The sequence below is a fragment of the Vipera ursinii genome, assembly GCF_947247035.1.
Source record: "Vipera ursinii genome assembly, chromosome: 7".
Lineage (NCBI taxonomy): Eukaryota > Metazoa > Chordata > Lepidosauria > Squamata > Viperidae > Vipera > Vipera ursinii.
This window is the reverse complement of record NC_139521.1, coordinates 55,661,826-55,681,066: the sequence shown is the minus strand read 5'-3', so window position 1 is coordinate 55,681,066 and position 19,241 is coordinate 55,661,826. Positions and strand designations below refer to the sequence as shown.

Sequence of the window (19,241 nt, the reverse complement as noted above, 5' to 3'; positions counted from 1 at the left end):
ACCAGGTTCTGATGTGATATATAAATTTCCAGACAAAACTGAATTTCCATGGTTATGATGAAAATTGACTTTTGCAATGCCACCGGTCAGAGAAATGTCGACTGGTGGCCCCCAGGGGGAGATCCTTCTCTGTGGGCACCCCGGAGCTATGGAACCAGCTACCGGTTGAGCTCCGGACGGCGCCCGACCTTCGCTCCTTTCGCCGCGAGCTAAAAACATACTTTTTTGAACAAGCTGGCCTGGCCTGATGAGGGGATTGGGGGGGGGGTTTCCTATTTCTATTTTACTAGGTTTTATGGATGTATTTTAGTATGTGGGCATTTATTTAATCTATTTTTAACTTTTGTAGTTTGTATTTTTATTCTTGCCCTGTTCACCGCCCTGAGTCCTTCGGGAGAAGGGCGGTATAGAAATGTTATTAAATAAATAAATAAATAAATAAATAAATTATTATATGGGGATAAATTCAAAGATTACCTCAGAATTACCTTACTAATTTACCAGATATATAATTGTTAAAAAATAAGGATTTTGCATCTATTATAGAAAAATCCCAACAGCCAACTTTTTCCAAGCACAATGGAAACCTGGAGATTTATTCCCATGTTTAAAATTCACATAATCAGAGAAAGCCATCCTTTATCTAATGGTACCAGAAAGCACCTTTTTTGGCAATAGAATCCTGGATTCCTGAAAGCAGGTTATCAGAAACCTATTCTGTCATCTTTTTTGCCTCAGGTCAAAAAAGATTCAGTTATTCCATACTTTTAACATTTTCACTTTTCATTCAGAGCATGCTCTGCCTCTAACCGCTAGTCTTAATGTCTAATGTCAAACAGTATGAAATGTCTTGTTTAACTTTAGTGTAAACCTCAATACTGCACTAAAATGTGGTACTAATCAACGAGTTGGAAGAAAAGACAGGACCTTATATAGCAAAGAACTCAGAAATAACGGAAAAGGGAGTTAACTGGGGAGTGAAAACTTTTACTAGGAAAAGCTAAGGGTTATATACAGTTACTGAAAATAATTTTGCTGCTTTTTAAATGGCTAGTCTCTGAACATTCTATTAAAAGAAACAGACAATGACATATGCTTACTATACATAGCTCCCCATCCACATACAGAATTCACACATGCAAAAATGGCAATAAATAAATAACTGTGTTGGTTTAGTGTACTTAACCAATAAAACCAGATGTTGCTAATGACTGACCTTTGATCCTTTAGGGCCTCTAGTTCCAGATTCACCTGACCTCCCCTGCATGTTGGAACACATACAAAATGGAGAGGAGATAGAAAAAGTAAAAAGAGAAATGTAAAGAATTAGTTTTGTCTACAGGAAGTAAATGTGTAGAAGAAACTATGCATATTAAAATAGTTGCTATTATAAAGTTACACTACAGAGACAAATGTGTACATAAGAAGCTGAGTAATCATGCATGTTATGATGATTTAACACAAGAGGATTATTAGAAGAAAATCTGAATGTGTTTTGTACATGTTCCATGGTATATTATTTCCTTAACTCCCTGAAAAACATCCTATGACTTCTAAGTGAAGATGTCAGGTATGCAATTTGTAAGCTGAAAATATTTGTTTGAGTCAATCATTTTTTGCCTTAGAAATGAGAATTCACCTCTGGCAACTTACAGACCAATACTTTAGTGCTCCTTCTTATCACTAACTTATGTTCTTAAAAAAAAGTGGCCTCCTTCCAGATCATGCAAAAGATTTAATAAAAATATCAATAGAATTTCTGAATGTACTGGAATCAAGAAATTCACATACACAGTTATACACAATTATAGAAACAAATGTCACAAATAGTAGAACTCAAATAAAAAGACACTTTGAAATATTTTGGAAAATGTTTAGTTATGTTGTATGAAATCACATTTATTAAGTCTCCATTTTCTGTTCTTATTCCTTTTAAAATTCAAATAGTCCCTCAATCTGAATTTCTTGGTAAAACACTGGGGAGAATTCACTGATGCACAAAGAATTTGACACCTAGTCAGAAGCATTTCGCTTGATGGGGTCAAAGGGAACAAATGATGAAAACAGCATTGTATTGATACAATGTAAGCTCTGTTCCTTTTGTTCATAGGTTGTGACATCATATTAATGTACAAAAGGAGAGGAACATGTATCATTCTGATGAAAGGGGAAGATCCTGCAGAAGCCTACTACATCCTGGACTTTGCCTTTATTTGGCTAATCTTAACAACAACAATAACAACAAGAAAACACCTAGAGAGGGCTGGATCAGTTTAGTACTTAGACAGGAGATCACCATTAATTCCAAGGCTACCAGCTGAATTGGGAATTGGAAAAACATCCTGGAAGAAAGTAATGATAGATCACCTCCATATTATTGCCAAGAAAATTGCATAGAAATATCCATGCAGTCACTAGAAGTTGAGCAAAATCCAACAGATTCTATTTTTACAACAGTTTTGTTCTGAAGATCATCCAAAACATTTTATTTATTTACTTCTATTTATTTAAAATATTTATATAGCTACCCATCTTATCACTAACTCTTTGTGATCATTTCATATAAAGCAGGACATTATTATGCATAGGTTTTGAATTGCTAATGAAAACCTAGAAAATCAGTTGAGTTGCTCCGCAAAGTACAATTTTAAAGGTCCTTCCTTCCTTCCTTCCTTCCTTCCTTCCTTCCTTCCTTCCTTCCTTCCTTCCTTCCCTCCCTTCCTTCTCTGTCTGTCTTAGACAGTTACTAACCGTATAGAATTTTGAAAATTCTACTTTAAATGATGAAATCTGTTTAAAGTTGCCCCAATGACCACTCCAACCTTATAGTTAGAAATCAGACTTTTGTTTTACTGTACTTGTTATGTCAAAAGTACTTTACTCCCCATTAAGTATGACTATAAGTAATATTTGCATAGCATCCATTTTTTATTATTAATATGAAACTTCTCCATTTGTTTAATTAACTTTGACTGGACTATGTGGTAAAAATGAATCACATACATTTAAATAACTTGGAATACATGTTCAGTCACAATGAAATTGATTTTTCTGGTTCTAGTTAACCTCCTGAAACAAAGGATGTCTTTAAAAAACCTGCTAAAGACAGAGTTCTCAAAGGCCCTCTAAATATTTCAAAGTGAAACCAAACTGACCTTTAGCCCTGGAACTCCAGGCTCACCTCGTTCACCTTTCCCAGGCGCTCCTACTTCTCCTCTTTCACCCTGTTAAAAATCATAGCACATACACACAGATGCATCATAGAACATCAGTAACTTTTGGTATTGATGAGAGTTGCTGTTGAAACATCAAAGAGAAGTAATATCAAAGAGTATGTCAAACTGGCAATTGATCAATACATACATTAGTAGAAACCTCGTCTGAGAAGCAGAGTATGAATAGATTACAGTGCCATTATATATGGGTTTTTTCCCCTTCTGATTTGTCAAAAGTAAATAATTCCTGAACATTATGGATAAAATAGGAATAATTACAGATGGAAAAAAGAGGCAAAACAGATAATGTTTCCCATATTTAAATTGTCCAACTTTCATTTATTGGTTTTAGTTTTAGGTATCGATAACTCCAACTGGTTTCACGAAATAAAAGCAGCTTTAGGCAATACGGTTCCTCTTTTTAAAAAGAGAATGAGATAAAGTCTCGGCTGTACAATTATTTATTTATTTTATTTATTTATTAGTTTTTATAAACCGCCCTTCTCCCGAGGGACTCGGGGTGGTGTACAGAGGAAGGAAGGTATACAGATCGAACAATAAAAATAATAAGAAACACTAATGAACACAAACTGGGACCCCAATTAACGCTATCATGCCAGGCCAGCCTGCTGAAACAGGAAAGTTTTTAAGTCGCGACGGAAGGTACGGAGGTCAGGGGCCATCCGGATTTCTGTTGGTAAGGTGTTCCAGAGGGCTGGCGCACCCACTGAGAATGCCCTCCCCCTGGGGGCCACCAGCCGACATTCCTTTAGCGGTGGCACCCTGAGGAGGCCCTCTCTGTGGGAGCGCACAGGACGGTGGGGTGCTGACATCGGCAGAAGGTGCTCCCGAAGGTAGTCCGGACCCATGCCATGTAGGGCTTTGTAAGTCATCGTTAGCACCTTGAACTTCACACGGAAGGCAGCCGGAAGCCAGTGCAGCGCACGGAGGAGAGGTGTGATATGGGAGTATCGGGAGGCTCCCAAGAGTGTCCGTGCCGCCGCACTTTGCACCAGTTGAAGCTTCCGAGTGGATCTCAAGGGCAGCCCCATGTAGAGAGCGTTACAATAGTCTAGGCGAGATGTCACAAGGGCATGGGTGACTGTACGTAAGGAATCCAGGTCCAGATAAGGCCGTAGTTGGCGAATTAGTCGAACCCGGGAGAAGGCCCCCTTGGTCACAGCTCCAATGTGGTCTTCCAGGGAGAGCTGCGAGTCTAGGAGGACACCCAGGTTGCGGGCCCTATCAACAGGGGGAAGTAACTTGTCCCCAATGTTAAGCAGTGGGACGTTCTGAATCTCCTGGCTTCCCGGTACGTACAGCCAATTAAGAACGTATATAAAATAATCACACCTGCATCATTTCCTATAGAGTTCATTCATAGTGGTTTAATTTAATTTATTTATTTTACACACATTACACAATTTGTAAAGGGGTGGGTTGTGATCTCAGTCTGATAAACTTTCCCTTTAGTAAGACTTTAATGGTTGTGGAGGGAAATGTCTATTCCAACGATTAGGCTCCAACTGATCTGATATAGAGCAAATTGTGTGTAATCAGGAAAAAAATGTAAATTGTACCTTTGTCCCTGGCAATCCTGGCAATCCAGGTTCTCCCTGTGGACCTAGGAAACCCGGTTCACCCTTTTAATAAATAAGCACATTAAAACTTTGTTAATTTAACTGTGAATAATTATAGAAAACATGAATTTTCTTCCAGTTATGTTTTCCCTAGTCATATTTCTAGCTGTAACCCAATGGCTATGGACAGCTACAATTAATCATGTTTGATTTCCATCAGCAAAGAATTCTTCAAGAAAACCCCCACCTAACTTAAGAAAAGCAAGTGAACCAGAAGCTTTTATAGCACAAGACTTTATGAAATGAACACCTGATATATGTATATATATCTTATACTGTATTTAGTTAGTTTATGGCAGGAAAAAACTAATTGAGGCAATATACTATTGAAAAAGAGAAATAATTTTACTTAGACATCACTTGCAAATTACAGAATATTAAAAACACACATTCAATTTACAGTATTTGGTAGTATTCTATTCATAAGACTATGGGCAGGGTACAACAATCATATAACAACAACGTATTCGGACAAGGATTCCTAATATATCTGGGAACTTACTATATAGGACTTCACTGGTGTAAAGGAATAAATATATGGCAGTAATATGTTGTTACTTGTGCTAAATATAGCTAAGTTAAGTTTGTGGATATTTAGATATATAACTTTCTACCACCCTCTTTCCACTTAAAAGTGATCATCGGTGTTAATTATAATGGTTTCCATTCTCTCTCAGGTTGGCAGGAGTGGATATCTTTCTAAAGCTTTCCCCAAGTCCCTCTGGGCTGAGAAGACATTCTCTCACTAGTTTACTGTTCTTTGGTCTTCTTTGGACCCCAGCCAAAAATACTATAGGAGTCTTTTGCGAGCTTTCCTGTAACCAAGATACGTTCAATAGTTCAAGTTGCCTAGAATCCATTGTGGTTCCTAATCTGTCATTTATTTTTCTTCTCCAAAACTTTCTCTTCAAGTACAGCTACCCTGATTGTTTCACGTAACAATTTTTCTGCTTTTTAGAAAGTTTGTTATCTGCTTTCCCGCACACACATTATTCATGAACTTGTTTGTCTGAAGCTCATGTGACATGATAGCAGACAGTGCTTAGCTGTTGTATACTGCTACACAGACCATACATGACTGTCCCCAAAGCTTTCTGGTCCAACTGTGTTTCTTACTGGTACATCATTGAAAGCTTCAGGGTAGCCAACTAGTCCCTATAATTTCTTTTCTTAACTCAAATTGCTCTTCCTTCATTTTTGTCAATTGTTTTGATTAAGTTTATTCAAGAATTCCCATTTAGAGAGAGACTAAACCAAAGTTTAGGAGTCCCATCCCTCTTCCCATCCCTGTTACTTGCTTACCATTTTCTCCCCCCAGGAGGTCTATCTTTTATCTTATTTTTACTTATTGTCATAATCCCAATCCAATTTTTGTAGCTTTTAGATATTCTTGCACTCCTAAGATTTTTTCTGCTTATCCTGATTTTCTTCAGCATATATTAGTACCTGTTGAATTAACTAGTGCCTTAGTTTTATTCTCTTAATGCAAATACCAGGCAACTAGGAATTACATTTGCCTATAGTACATCTTATAAATTAAAATAAATAATCATTACCACATATGTTTTAAGAAGATTTTCCTTTTAATTAAAAGAAATGTTTGGTAATATACTATATGGAATTATCGGCATTACTAAGAAAACAGATTTCATCATTTTTCATATATAATGAAAAAATAAATCTATCTTCTTGCTGGTCACAGCACTGCATAAATAAAATTAGTATGAAAAGCATTTCCTTGACATGAGTACAATGGCAGCTCTTCAACAGCTAGGAATAGAAAACTGTATTCAGACATGGTATAAAGGCATATCACTGAAAAAAGTAAACTGCAGAAGAAAGAACAAAATGGGTAAGAGAAGAAATAATTATGATATACACTGCAAATTGTATACAAAACTGTGAATGGTTTTCAAATGTATCCTTGTAATGTTTTTCTAATCATTAATGGAAACAACAATCATACTTATCATGGAAGGAATAATGAAGCCTTCAGCAGTCTGTTTGAAAGGTTCAAACTTCTTGAGTACGCACAGACTTAATCTACCATAAAGCCAACTCAGTGGTTACTTTGTTCTCTAATCTGTTTAATCATGATTTCAAGGATAAGAAATAAAAATGGATTGTGTGATCAAAACTACTTTGTACTGTGAGCTTTTGAAAACGTCTTCAGTTGCAGAATGCCTTGAGCCAGTTGATATCCTAGAAACATAATATGCACACTCAAAATACTGGTACATCAAAAATCACACCCATGTTCCATTTTCATTAATTTTCCATATCTCAACCTCTGCAGCGGTCCATACTCATTGATGCCAGCTTTCCACAGAATACTATTTATGTTTATACAAGTCTATAAATACATGCAAATACTGTAAATATCTCTCCTCATTCCTTATTCTATTGGAAACTATTGCTTTTTTAAAAAAAATCAAAGTCAAACCAAAGTACAATCCGAGGTATCAATATCCTTCTTCAAGTTACTATGATATATTTAAAAAAAAACCTCAACTTCTTATCAAATGGACTAGATTATGATTTTCTATCTTAATCTAGAAATTATCCCTAAAAACATTTTTAACTTTTAAAAAATGTTATTATTCAATAATGAAAATCAACTATAGAGCTATTCAGTTTACAGGGAAAAGAAGGTTGATTGTATAAAAATAGTTTATAAAACAAAATGTTCTTTGAGACTACCATATACTTTTGCTACAAATCACAATTGGCCCTATTTGTGCTAGAAAAACATTACAGAGTTCTAAAGTGTCAAATGTGAGCAATCAGAATCACTCATGGCTAGGCACAACAGATAATTTATTGTTGATCACTTGTATTATAAGAATCTTGCCAGATGTCTGCTTTCCTTGGGAAATGGCAATATAGATCTAAGGATTTGATCTCAAATCCCCAAATGGACCCTAAATTGGAATGTATCTTTTGGTCCCCCTGACCCCTCAATCAGTGGTTCCACCACAAAAGAGACATTGTTTCCTTTCTGAAGATAAGCATAAAAATCTCTGGGGGTTTTTAATAGAAAATAAAAAGATATTGTAGCACCACACAGTAAAGAAAAAGATTAACTTTCTTGAAGAAATATTTTTCATCCACCTTCTACAACTAGAATTTCCTCAAAAAATATGTTCCCTCTATCTCAATTAATGAATTGCCAGATTCCTGGGAAATCTGAACCACAATCAGAGGTGGCTTTTTTCCACAATGCTCTTTGAATTTGCCCTTTAAAAAGTCTAAAAATTTTCTATCATCAGAATGGAAGGATTCCATCCTGTGTATGTTTATGTGACAAAAAATCATGACTCTGCGTGGAGATGGGAATTCTAAGTTTTCATTCTGTCCAAAGGGTTACTTATTGGGAAATGTTTGATTTTGTTAGCTGACAATTATATTCACAACAGTAATATTTTTGGAATGTGAGATCAATTCCTATTTTCCAGATAGAGTTGGCCAATTTGAAATGATCCCTGAAACAAATAGTTAGTCCTTAAATTCTCCTGTACAAAGCTAGGCTTTAGGTTTAACTTCTAGTACACCATGAAAACTCCATAGTGGGGGAGGGGATACAAGAGCAATAACCAAAGTTGCCACACTGAATCACCATATTACTATGAAACCACCAATACATCCACCTTAGTGACAAATTTTGCTTGTTGGTTTATTTATTTATTCAGTTTGGAAGCTGCCCAGCTCTGTAGCAAATCTGAGCAGTTTATAGGTAATAAATTAAAACGAAACAAAATATATTAAGAAGAAAAAGAAGACAGATGATCAGAAATCCTAAACCAAAAAGCCAATTGTTCAGTAAAGGGGCTCATCCCCCATACTAGCTCAGGGCCTGAGAAAACAGCCAGTTTACAAAAGGTCAGAAAGGTGAAAGCAGTACAGATCTCCAGGTGGACATGAATTTAAGCATGGCTCTTACGTTTTATAACATGCCACGGCCTAATTAAGAGATCTGGAGCATGCCCACTTGAGTTGATAAGACCAGGCAGGTGGAAACATGGAGAAATATGAGGCCCTTTGCCATGCATAGCATTGTAGGTGATAACCAGCACCCAGAACCCAAATGGCAACCAGTGCAGCTGGAAAAACAGTGGGGAAACATGCTCATACCACAACACACCCATCACTGCCTGTTCTGCTGCGTTCAAGATAGCTGTAGCTTGCTAATGGTTTTCAAGAGCAACCCCACTTAGAACATGGATCTAACCATCAGATTTCCATAATCCAGTTCACAGGTAACCAACACATGAGTGACTCTCAAAAGTTCTTCCCAGTCCAGAAACCTGTGCAAAGACCCTCATGGCCACAATTGCCGTTTGTTCTTCAAATATTATCTGGAATAATATTTTGAGGATAAGACCTCCCAACTGTACACCAGCCTTGCATAGGAAACTACAACCCCCATAAACACTAAAAGAGATAGAAGGACCCGAGAACCAGAGGAGGTCAAACAAAGAAAACAATTTTTGATGCATTTAATTATTGGTTTTGCATTTAATTATTGGTAGTTCTAGGTAAAGCTAGACATACTAAATGTTTATTTCAGTAAAGAACAGATTTCTATCTTTTTACTACCTTAACTTCAACTGAATCTTTCTACACCATAACAGCCGTGGTGGTGCAGGGGTTAGAATGCTGTATTGCAGGCTAATTCTGCTGACTGCCAAGGGTCCTCACTGGCTCAAGGTTGACTCAGCCTTCCATCCTTCCAAGATTGGTAAAATAAGGACCCAGATTGTTGAGGGCAAAATGCTGTCTCTGTAAATGGCTTAGAGGGCTATAAAGCACTATGAAGTGGTATATAAGTCTAACTGCTATTACTTTTACATCATGGATCTTCCCATCAGATTGACTTGTTCAGTAATATTAATCAAATATAGTGCTATTTGACAGAGCTATTGTGAGTCAGAAAATTAAGGTCTACAATTTTTTCCAACTATGCCATCCAAATAATCAGTTTGATTAGAAAAGATGACAGTGGATAAGTATAGTTTCAAAGTGTATTGATATTTTATTAAAGCAGCTATGCAAAAGATTTTGCAGAACTTCAGCATTTAACACTGAGTTGGCCATTCTGTCTGTTTGAATTTTTTTTTTGTTTTTGAAAAAAACCCCAATACAAGCTTGTTACATTCTTTTACACAACATAAAAGGGATATTCTTAAAAAAATGTTGTTTTTGAGTTGTGTGCTCTCATCAGGTACTTCACTGAGAAAATAGAAAGTAAATGAGATTCTATCCAGATTAGTGTTCTTAATGGCATGTGAAAGCAAGTAAACAAGTAATTCAATTTCAATAAAGCGTACCTCTGCAATGCAACAGTAAAGAGAAAACAAAGAGATATCCTATCTGATTTGATTGGTCCTCTTATGGATTCAGAGGCCTTAATCTTCAAAAGCCAAGAGTACAGACAAGTGCATTTTGATATTTCTTTAATGGGTAACTATGAATTTTTTTCAAAGTGGATGGAAAGTCACCCTCTTCTCTCAGGCAAATACAGTGAAAATATTCTTCAAGTTCTTATTGATTCTTACTAATGTATGGCATATTTACCAGGATAAATATTTGGGGGATCATCTCAAATTAGCTGATAAGAATAGAAAAGAAGGAATGGTCCCAAAATGGAAAAGACTAGATAGTCCAGCTGAAAGAGTGATGCCTTGAAAATGAGCTGCTACTTTGAAAGAACTGCTTTACTACTAAATTTAATCTTTTTTATAATACCTCTTTTCTTAATTTTGCCACCCCCTCTATTTTGGTCCTCCCTCTTTTCTTTGTTGCTGTTTCTAGTAGAAAGAGGAAAGCTCTGTGGATGTTTATGTGTGCATACTTGTGTTTCTTTGTAGGAAGAGTAATTTGAGCAAGAGAGACTGATGGTATATAGAGATATAGAATAATGTGTCAACATGTTGCATGTATTTCCAAGTTAATGGGATGTAGACAATAGTCTATAGTCTAGCAGGTTTGCTAGAGCCTAGCATGACAGAACAGTACAAGCATGTTTGGAATAAAACTAGGTTTTGCCAGATTAACCTGTTTCATACTATGAAGTTTTATTTTGTACTGGTGTTTCAATGCAATAAAGATGAAGTGTTCTCTGGTTGCAGCTATGTTGAAAACTGGAGCTGGTCCAGAAATCAAAAGCAAGACTTTTGGAGGTTGCTTGCAGCCAGAAGTACAATACACTATTACTGCAAGACCAGTACTGCTTGCCAATTTGTGTATATGGTTAGTTCTGGGTGGAAAACTTAGTTCTATATCACAACAGTGGCAGAGGCATAATCAATAAGGATACAGAAAAGGTCTTCTCAGCACCTTTATCTACCCTGTAGAATTAGTAGATGTACTTTCTCTCAATGAACATATACCAGGAAGCAAGGGAGATAAGACTGTCAACGATTAGAGTCTATTATTGTTAGTATTGGCGAAGGTTTTCTGCAGTATATAGTAGGCAGTTCAATTTGCATCTGGAGACCATGCTTTTATTAACCATTTTTCCCCTGAAACTTGCAATGATGCTATCTGCCTTTTCACATTTGTAAAAGAGTGCTTTTAAAAAATTTATAGAGGTGAAGATAATTCACCCATTTTTTTCAACTGAAGAACATAAAATTGCACTGTTAAATTTAAATGGTCCAATCTTGCAGAACTCTATAGGTTATAAACAAAAAGGGGAAAGAACTATATGTAGCTCATTGGCTATAGATTACACAAAATAAGAAACTTAGCTACCCTTTTACTTCTCCAAGTATGGTTGATACCAAGTGTTGATCTTAATGTACAGAAGAAAAGGTTTCAGATATGTTAACAGTGGTCCAAACTGCATGTTAATTATACATGTGCCATATTTATAATAAAACTGTATAGATCAATGTTTCTCAACCTTGGAAATTTCTAAGACGGGTGGATTGCAACTCCTACAATTCTCTTGCCAGCATTGATATAGATAATATATGTATATTTACCTTAATTCCAGGTAACCCAGGAAGTCCAGGAAGTCCAGGTTCACCCTACCAAATTAAATTATATTGTATTGTAATAGAATGTTACAATGAATGAATGAACCTTTATTGTCAAAGTACAACCATGTATACATTGAGATTGGCTGAGCCTCCCTTTGTACCCCCACCCCCAACTCACAGTGACGACAAACCCTTCATCTTATTACACCATGTGAGCTAATTGCACAACACACTGGCCTCGCAAGTCAATCATACATAAAGTTTATAAAATTATTTCCCGTTCAAGAGCCTAACAGCCCATGGATAAAAGCTGTTCTTCAGCCTGTTGGTACGGCTGGCTACACTCCTATATCTCCTACCCGATGGTAGGAGAGTAAAGAGATACCGTCCAGGGTGTGAGTCATCCCTGAGAATTTTCCTCACTCTTCCAAGGCAGCAAGCCCTGGCAATTTCATCCAGTGGTGTCAGGGGACAGCCCACAATATCTTGTGCTGTGCTCACCACCCTTTGTAATACTTTCCTATTCATGGCTGTCAGACCAGCATACCAAACCACAATACAGTACGAGAGGACGCTCTCTATAGTAGACCGGGAAAAGAGGGTCATTAGCTGTTGTTCTACCCTGTTCTTCTGCAAGACCCTGAGGAAGTGGAGTCTCTGTTGGGCCTTTCTGGCCACCTGGGTTGTATTAACTTTCCAGGTAAGATCTTCACAGAGGTAGACTCCCAGAAATTTAAAGGAGGATACTCTCTCCACACAGCCCCCCCTGATGTAAATAGTAGGAAAATATTGCACAAATCAAAATATGTTCAGTATGTTCCCGCTACTTCTTATTTTATATCTGCTACTTAAAATACCTTCCCATTTAATACAGTGGGTCAAAGTTTCAGTTTATTGGAAAGTACAGTGTCATTTTTCATATAATACACTTCTTGACAAATCACATTTCAAATACATCTAGGAAACCAATATTATTTACTTGAACACATTACCTTTTGTCCTGGTCTACCCGATTGTCCAGGTTCTCCCTAAAACAAAGAAACAAATGATAAAGCAGAAGATTAAAATTAAAGGATGGCATTAAGGGCGGTATATAAATAAAATTAATAATAATAATAATAATAATAATAATAATAATAATAATAATAATAATAATAATAATAATAATAATAACAACAACAACTTCAAGATAAGAAAGAAAATACAGAAAAATTAATTTTGGCATACATATGAAAAAGTTCTTGTTACTCATATTACCTTAATTCCAGCAGCAGAAGATCCAGGATCACCCTGCATAATAATAATAATGATAGTAATTAACGGAGGCAGAGGTTTACTTTAAGTAAAAAAGAAATCTACTGCAGAAGAAAAGCATACATTGGCTGATTACATAAAAGGCAGCCAAGAACAAGCATTGATGGATATTAAAAACTGGAACTTACTGAATGTTCAAGAAACAAAGCATGAATATTGAACTAATGAAATAAAAACCAGAACAGAATGCTGGCAAGGAAAAGTATTACATGGTCAATTTTTATAAAAGATTGAGGGAAAGTGGATACAGATAAAACCTGGCCATGACTTGTACACTGGAAACCGAAGGCTTGATTTTGGCTGCTCAAGAGCAAGCTAATGCAATCAAGACCAGATCTGAAAAATCATCCAATGATTCAAAGTGCAAATTGTGCAAAGCAGAAGGAACAGGAGATCATATATCCAACTTGTGTAAAAAAGATTACACAAAAGTGACTATGAACAGCAACATAACACAGTCGTCAAAATAACATTTGTAAAAATTAATATGTGCCATTAATAAAAAAAATTGGTGGAAACATACCGTATAGAAAAAGTAATCCAAAATGAACATGTTAAAATATTGTGGGATTTGCAAATAAAAATACAAACTGATAAAGTATTAGCCCATAAGACATCAAGAAAGCACTTTAAATTGGCTTATTATTTTATAAACATTTGTGGGTCAAGGAGGAATAGAAACTTTGATTTTAACTGTTTCTAGTTGAGGAAGAGCAGCTTGCTGAATCATCTACCATTTCCAAAGCTCTACCAGCTTTCAGGGTGGAATATTTTATGTCCTGTGTAGGAATGTGAGAATTGGCAATGTATTCCTACTAAGTTTCACCTTTGAATCTCCTGTGTATTTGGTTAAAATTTAGTATTTCAAGTGTGGGAAGGAAAGCTCTATAAATGCAAGTTGCATACAGTCAAATTAGAATTCATGAGTAATATGTGGTGTTTGTCCACATATAAGTCTTCTGAAACAGAACAAGAAAACCAGGAAAGCCAAAGCAGAAAATTCTGGATTCAACAGTTACACAAAACAGGCTTCAGCCATTCTATATGATCTAAGGGATTTGTTCCCTCAATTTTTTATACTGTTGACTGAAGGAGAAAGGAAAAAAAATGTGCTAAATGTCTTGTGTTCAAACTGTTTTGAGCTCATAATGCCCATTTCAGTTTGAAACAGTTGCCTGAAGCTCAGAGCAGACTTACCAACTTTACAAGAAATATTTAAATATCATAATACAAAGAAATCTGGGGAGGAGATTCCACAGACCAGGAGATGTCATGGTAATTACTAACATTTTGCAGAAGAAATATTATAATAAAAAATAAAAGCCTCTCACAGTAGGAATCAGGTTTTGTGTAATAGTGAAAGTAAAGCTCACTCTGAAAAAAATCCTAATAAATTGTCCGTTTTCAGCAATATTATAATGAAGTTTATATGGATGACATCAGTCTAATTAGTTATCACAAATAATATGATGACACCAAGATTATAGTTGCTAAAACCAAAACCAAATGATTCATATTGATAAAACAAATCCTCTTGACTATGTCTTGCAAAAACTATAAAAATAAACATGTATGCATATATACTGGAACTACAAATTATAATTTTGAATATATCACTTTATTAAATTTTATCATTAAAATTATAATTATTTTTTTTAGAAAAATGTATCTTTATTGTTTTTAACCTAAATTTAAATGTACTTAGTGACCTTCTCTATAAATTGTACCTTTTCTCCAGGGTAACCTTTGGGACCACTTTCTCCAGCATCACCCTAAATATCAGAATAAGTTCTTTTAATTTTTTTCTTTTACCAGTTGCTTTCTATTAAAAGCATCCTAAATTTATTTCTATTTACAGTTTTGAAGAAAACTATAAAATTAGACCAAGGAAATGAACAAAAAGAGTGACAGAGTAATGGAAGAAAGAAGTGATATATTAGAAAAATCAGGCAATATTTCAGTCTAAGTCTGTACTGGCTCTGGCCTGTCTTCCTGTCACATCAAACTTGGTTTTTGCTTAAGATTTTTTTTTACAATCATATTTATTGAAATTTAAAATTACAAAGATAAAAAGGTAATACAAACCAAGACTAATATAAACAAGAAAAAAATAGGAAGTGAAAAAGGGGAAAGAGTGGAAAGGGAAAGAGTGAATGAATGAATGAATGAATGAATGAATGAATGAATGAATGAATGTTTTTAATATTCCAAGAAAACTCTTTTCATCCCATATCTCCTCATTTTTCTATTGGCAAATAATAAAAACTCATTTTTTATCAGAAAAAAATCTAATAATATTAGTTAGCTATTTTCAACATTGTTTTTCCTTTACAGAGTTTCATAAATCCCCAAAAATGTAGACATCTGAGCTGGCAACTTCCTGAAACTTTAGGCGTCAATAGCATCAGCTATACAATTACAATTAAATGGTAAGCTTTAGTTGCACAACTAAGTATATATGTAATACCTTTTCTCCCTGTTGTCCAGGATCACCCTAATTGAAACAGAAATAATGCATTTATTGTTCTCAAAGGACATTCATGCAGATCTATCAGACCTTTATGTATGACCATTGCATCTATTTAATAAATGTAGATTTAAGGATAAAGATTGTAATTTTGACACTGATTCAAATAAAATATTTGGGCTACATTACTGTAATATATTTTTATGCAACTTTTTGGTTGGTTAAAATATTTTTTTATCCATGTGTAGCTTACTTAGTATTTTAAAACTTACAAAGCAGAGGACTTCTTGTGACTACGTAGAACAGGGGTCTCCAATTCCAGGTCGCAGCCTGTTCGGAACTGGGCTGTGCAGTTGGCAAGCGTGTGCATGTGCACGAAGCTCCCCTCGTGCAAGCAGTGGCTGCTTACTCTTCGCATCCGAAGCTCCCCTCATCAAGTGGCAGCTGCTTACTCTCTCATGTGAAGCTCCCTTTATGTGAGCTTCATGCACCCATCTGCCACTTGCAGACAAAAATTCCCTCTCCCCCCTCCCTCACTGGGACACCAAGCCAGAAAGATTGGAGACTGCTGACATAGAGTCTCTAGGCTGATTCCTCTTCTAATTCCACCCCGTTTTTCTGCCGCTCCTTCTCCTACAGGTTGCAAAACTATAAACTTGAATAATTAATGGCTTTGTTTTGACTTTTTAGTATCTTGCAGATGTATTCTCATACTCCATCAAAAGACACCTTGAATTTACTCTTCTATTCATAATGCTTACAGATTGGAAAGCATCTTTAAATACTCTGATTATGACTTTGGCCAGTGATGGTGAAACTTTTAGAGATCGAGTGCCTAAACTGCAACCCAAAACCCACTTATGTATTGTCTGGTGCCGAGTGGGTGTGGCCCACTAGGTGGGTGTAGCCCATTAGGTGGCCGTGGCTGCGTTGGTAACGGCAGACTGGGTGGGACTAAAAAGTTCAATCAATCAATTCCAACTTTGTCAGATCTTTTTTTCCCAAGAGAAGTTGAAACTGATTGATTGATTGGACCTTTTTTTTTTGCACATGGCAGCAGAGGCTTAAAGCGAAAAGGTTTTATAAAACCCAGCTGAAGGCCTAGGAGTGGGGCAATGGCACGCGTGCCCACAGAGAGGGCTCTGCGTGCCACTTGTGGCATGTGTGCCATAGGTTCCCCACCATGGACTTAGGCAATTCATCTTGTTTTAACTTTGCCTCTATATAGTTCATTCAAACTTGTCTGATTATTGGTTTCTTGCACTTCTAAAATATACCAATAGAGAAACTAATTTGGTATTAACTGTCATCAGTGAAACTCTAAAATGAGAAATGAGTGCTCGCCAAAGGCCTGTGTTCTTTCCTTATATATAAAGAACAAAATGATCATTTTAAGATCTTGCCCCATTCATATGAGATCCAAATTCTGTTGTGACCCAGGATTGCATGCTAAAAGCACATTAGCATGACCAATGTAATCAAAAACTATAGACCATTAAATCTAAGAGCATTTATATATTAGTGATAGAACTTCTGATATATTTAGAGTCATTTTTTCTTGATCAGACTGTGTTGATTCACCACCATATTTAAGGAATCCATGATGCTCTGCAAATTTTGATCCCATATGTTTAAAGAATGAGAGAATAGCTTCATGAAGGCAGATTTATCACCGATGTGACAAATTACATTAGTAATATGATTATTAATTATATTTTCTTAAATATTATTGTATACAAAATAACAAATTATTACTACAACTTAAACATTATGTAAGTAGGGAAATTTGCAAGTATTACTATGTAATCTGTGTGACTACTCTATTTGCTAGATACAGCTTTTAAGAAAAAGTCAAGACTCTTCTTTTTCTTCTTGATCTTTATAATGGGATTTGGACAGTGGTTCAAATACATACTTCTTCAGTTAGAGAAATCTCTTCTAATAGCTTTAAAAAACCAACTACCTTATGTAAGTTAGGACATTTGGCAGTTAATAAGGCTAGAACATATATATCTGCTTTGCATCAGGACATATTCTCTGTCTACTGTATGTAGGTTAGTATTTTGATTATAAGCAGTTCTTCAGGGTTAAGATATGTGCATCCTTTTCAGTCCTGGCCCTTGAGACCTTCTTAAATTGAAAACTGAGAGGAAGAATTGTATTGCTAATCAGGATCAAAATATGGTTTCTCAGAAACTGACTTAAAACTCATTCAGCCATATTTCCCTCAATAATTACAAAACCAGTTAATGTATAATATGGAAACATTTAAATTTTGCAAAAGACGTCTTTGGGTGGAGAACTAGGAAAATGAATGATCCTTTTCATTAAAGGTCAACCTTCTGTAAAGATGTGAGCTCCATCTACAGAAAAGGTTCGTTATTTAAATCATACATGACTAGAGAAGAATCTAGGGAGTGTGGTGGCTCACAAGGTTAGGATACTGGGTTAATGTCTAGCAGGCTCGTGTTCAAGACCTAGTTGCTACCACAGGATGAGGTGAGCTCCCATCACATGCTCCAACTCCTGCCGACCCAGCTATTTGAAAGCAAGTGACTGTGAGTAGATAAATGGGTACCACTTCAGTGGGCAACTTAACAGGAACATGAAAGGAACCCCAATTGGGCATCTGCAGACAATGGTGATGTTACCACTCAATCCTTTCAACCCAGAAGTGCTTTGGCGCTCCAAGCACAACTATAGTAGTACAGAAGAATCTTATAGGAATAGATAATATACCCCATTTCTTCTTTTGATATAAGTAAAGTATATTTTACAACAACAAATAGCTGGGTGTGCTTATTGACAATCGTTGTTCTACTCCTTATGAGCTCCACAGATGAATGTAATAAGTCACAAACTATTCTGCTACAAAAAGATGACTCTCAAAAGAGCTGCAAAAAAAAATCATGTATAAAAATAGAGTGTGAAAAATTACTAGCCAGAATTTTATCTACTAACCTTAAGCCCAGCGACTCCTCTTTCTCCCATTGCACCAGGTTCTCCCTGAAATAATGACATAAAAAAATAAATTAAATGGAACTGGATCAGCAAATTTCATGCCCAAGTGATCAGTTCAAAAGTACTATAAGTGTTGCAATAAAAACAGAAATGAAAATGTATATGTTTCATTTAAAAATTTCCTTTATTATTTTTCAAAGAGTGGTTGATTAATATAAAGAATTAAACTATGGCTTATTAAATGCCATAGTCTTGGGAGTATCTGAGCTGATGTCTCAGAAATAACCCACTTTAAAGTACAAAATCCACAGTTGGAAAATATCTTTATTAGGGTCATCAAAATGTCATGCAACAGTATGTAAACTGCTTACTCCTTTGAGATATTTTTGATAGACTTAAGTAAAGCAGCCCTCCCCAAATTAGGTATTTTCCAAATACTTGAAACTCAACTTACAGAATTCCCAAACAGTTGTCATATTCCCACAAGAGTAAGGATTCAGAGTATGATGAATTAGTTTAGCCTGAGTGAGGCAAACCCCCAATATGATTTCCCATATGAAAATGTAGTTATCATCTTAGATTCAACCTAATTTTGTACTTCCTGTGTGGAGCTTTCCAAGGTTCTGAAAATACTTTATTTTGCCAAAGCTTAGACCTTTTT

At 35.7% G+C, this 19,241-nt stretch overlaps 1 protein-coding gene across 1 annotated transcript in view; it reads right to left on the bottom strand.

Moving 5' to 3' along the window:
• COL25A1 (collagen type XXV alpha 1 chain) overlaps positions 1-19,241 on the bottom strand; it is a gene marked incomplete at its 3' end in the record, with an annotated part of 303,353 nt that overhangs the window by 44,359 nt on the left and 239,753 nt on the right. Inside the window, exons 12-20 of the mRNA XM_083367097.1 lie at positions 18,581-18,625; positions 15,620-15,646; positions 14,880-14,924; positions 13,096-13,128; positions 12,831-12,866; positions 11,842-11,886; positions 4,796-4,858; positions 3,156-3,224; positions 1,217-1,261 (exon numbers count right to left, since the gene is read on the bottom strand). Coding sequence (XP_083223223.1) covers positions 1,217-1,261; positions 3,156-3,224; positions 4,796-4,858; positions 11,842-11,886; positions 12,831-12,866; positions 13,096-13,128; positions 14,880-14,924; positions 15,620-15,646; positions 18,581-18,625 — 408 coding nt within the window. The remainder of the gene's footprint in view (positions 1-1,216; positions 1,262-3,155; positions 3,225-4,795; positions 4,859-11,841; positions 11,887-12,830; positions 12,867-13,095; positions 13,129-14,879; positions 14,925-15,619; positions 15,647-18,580; positions 18,626-19,241) is intronic.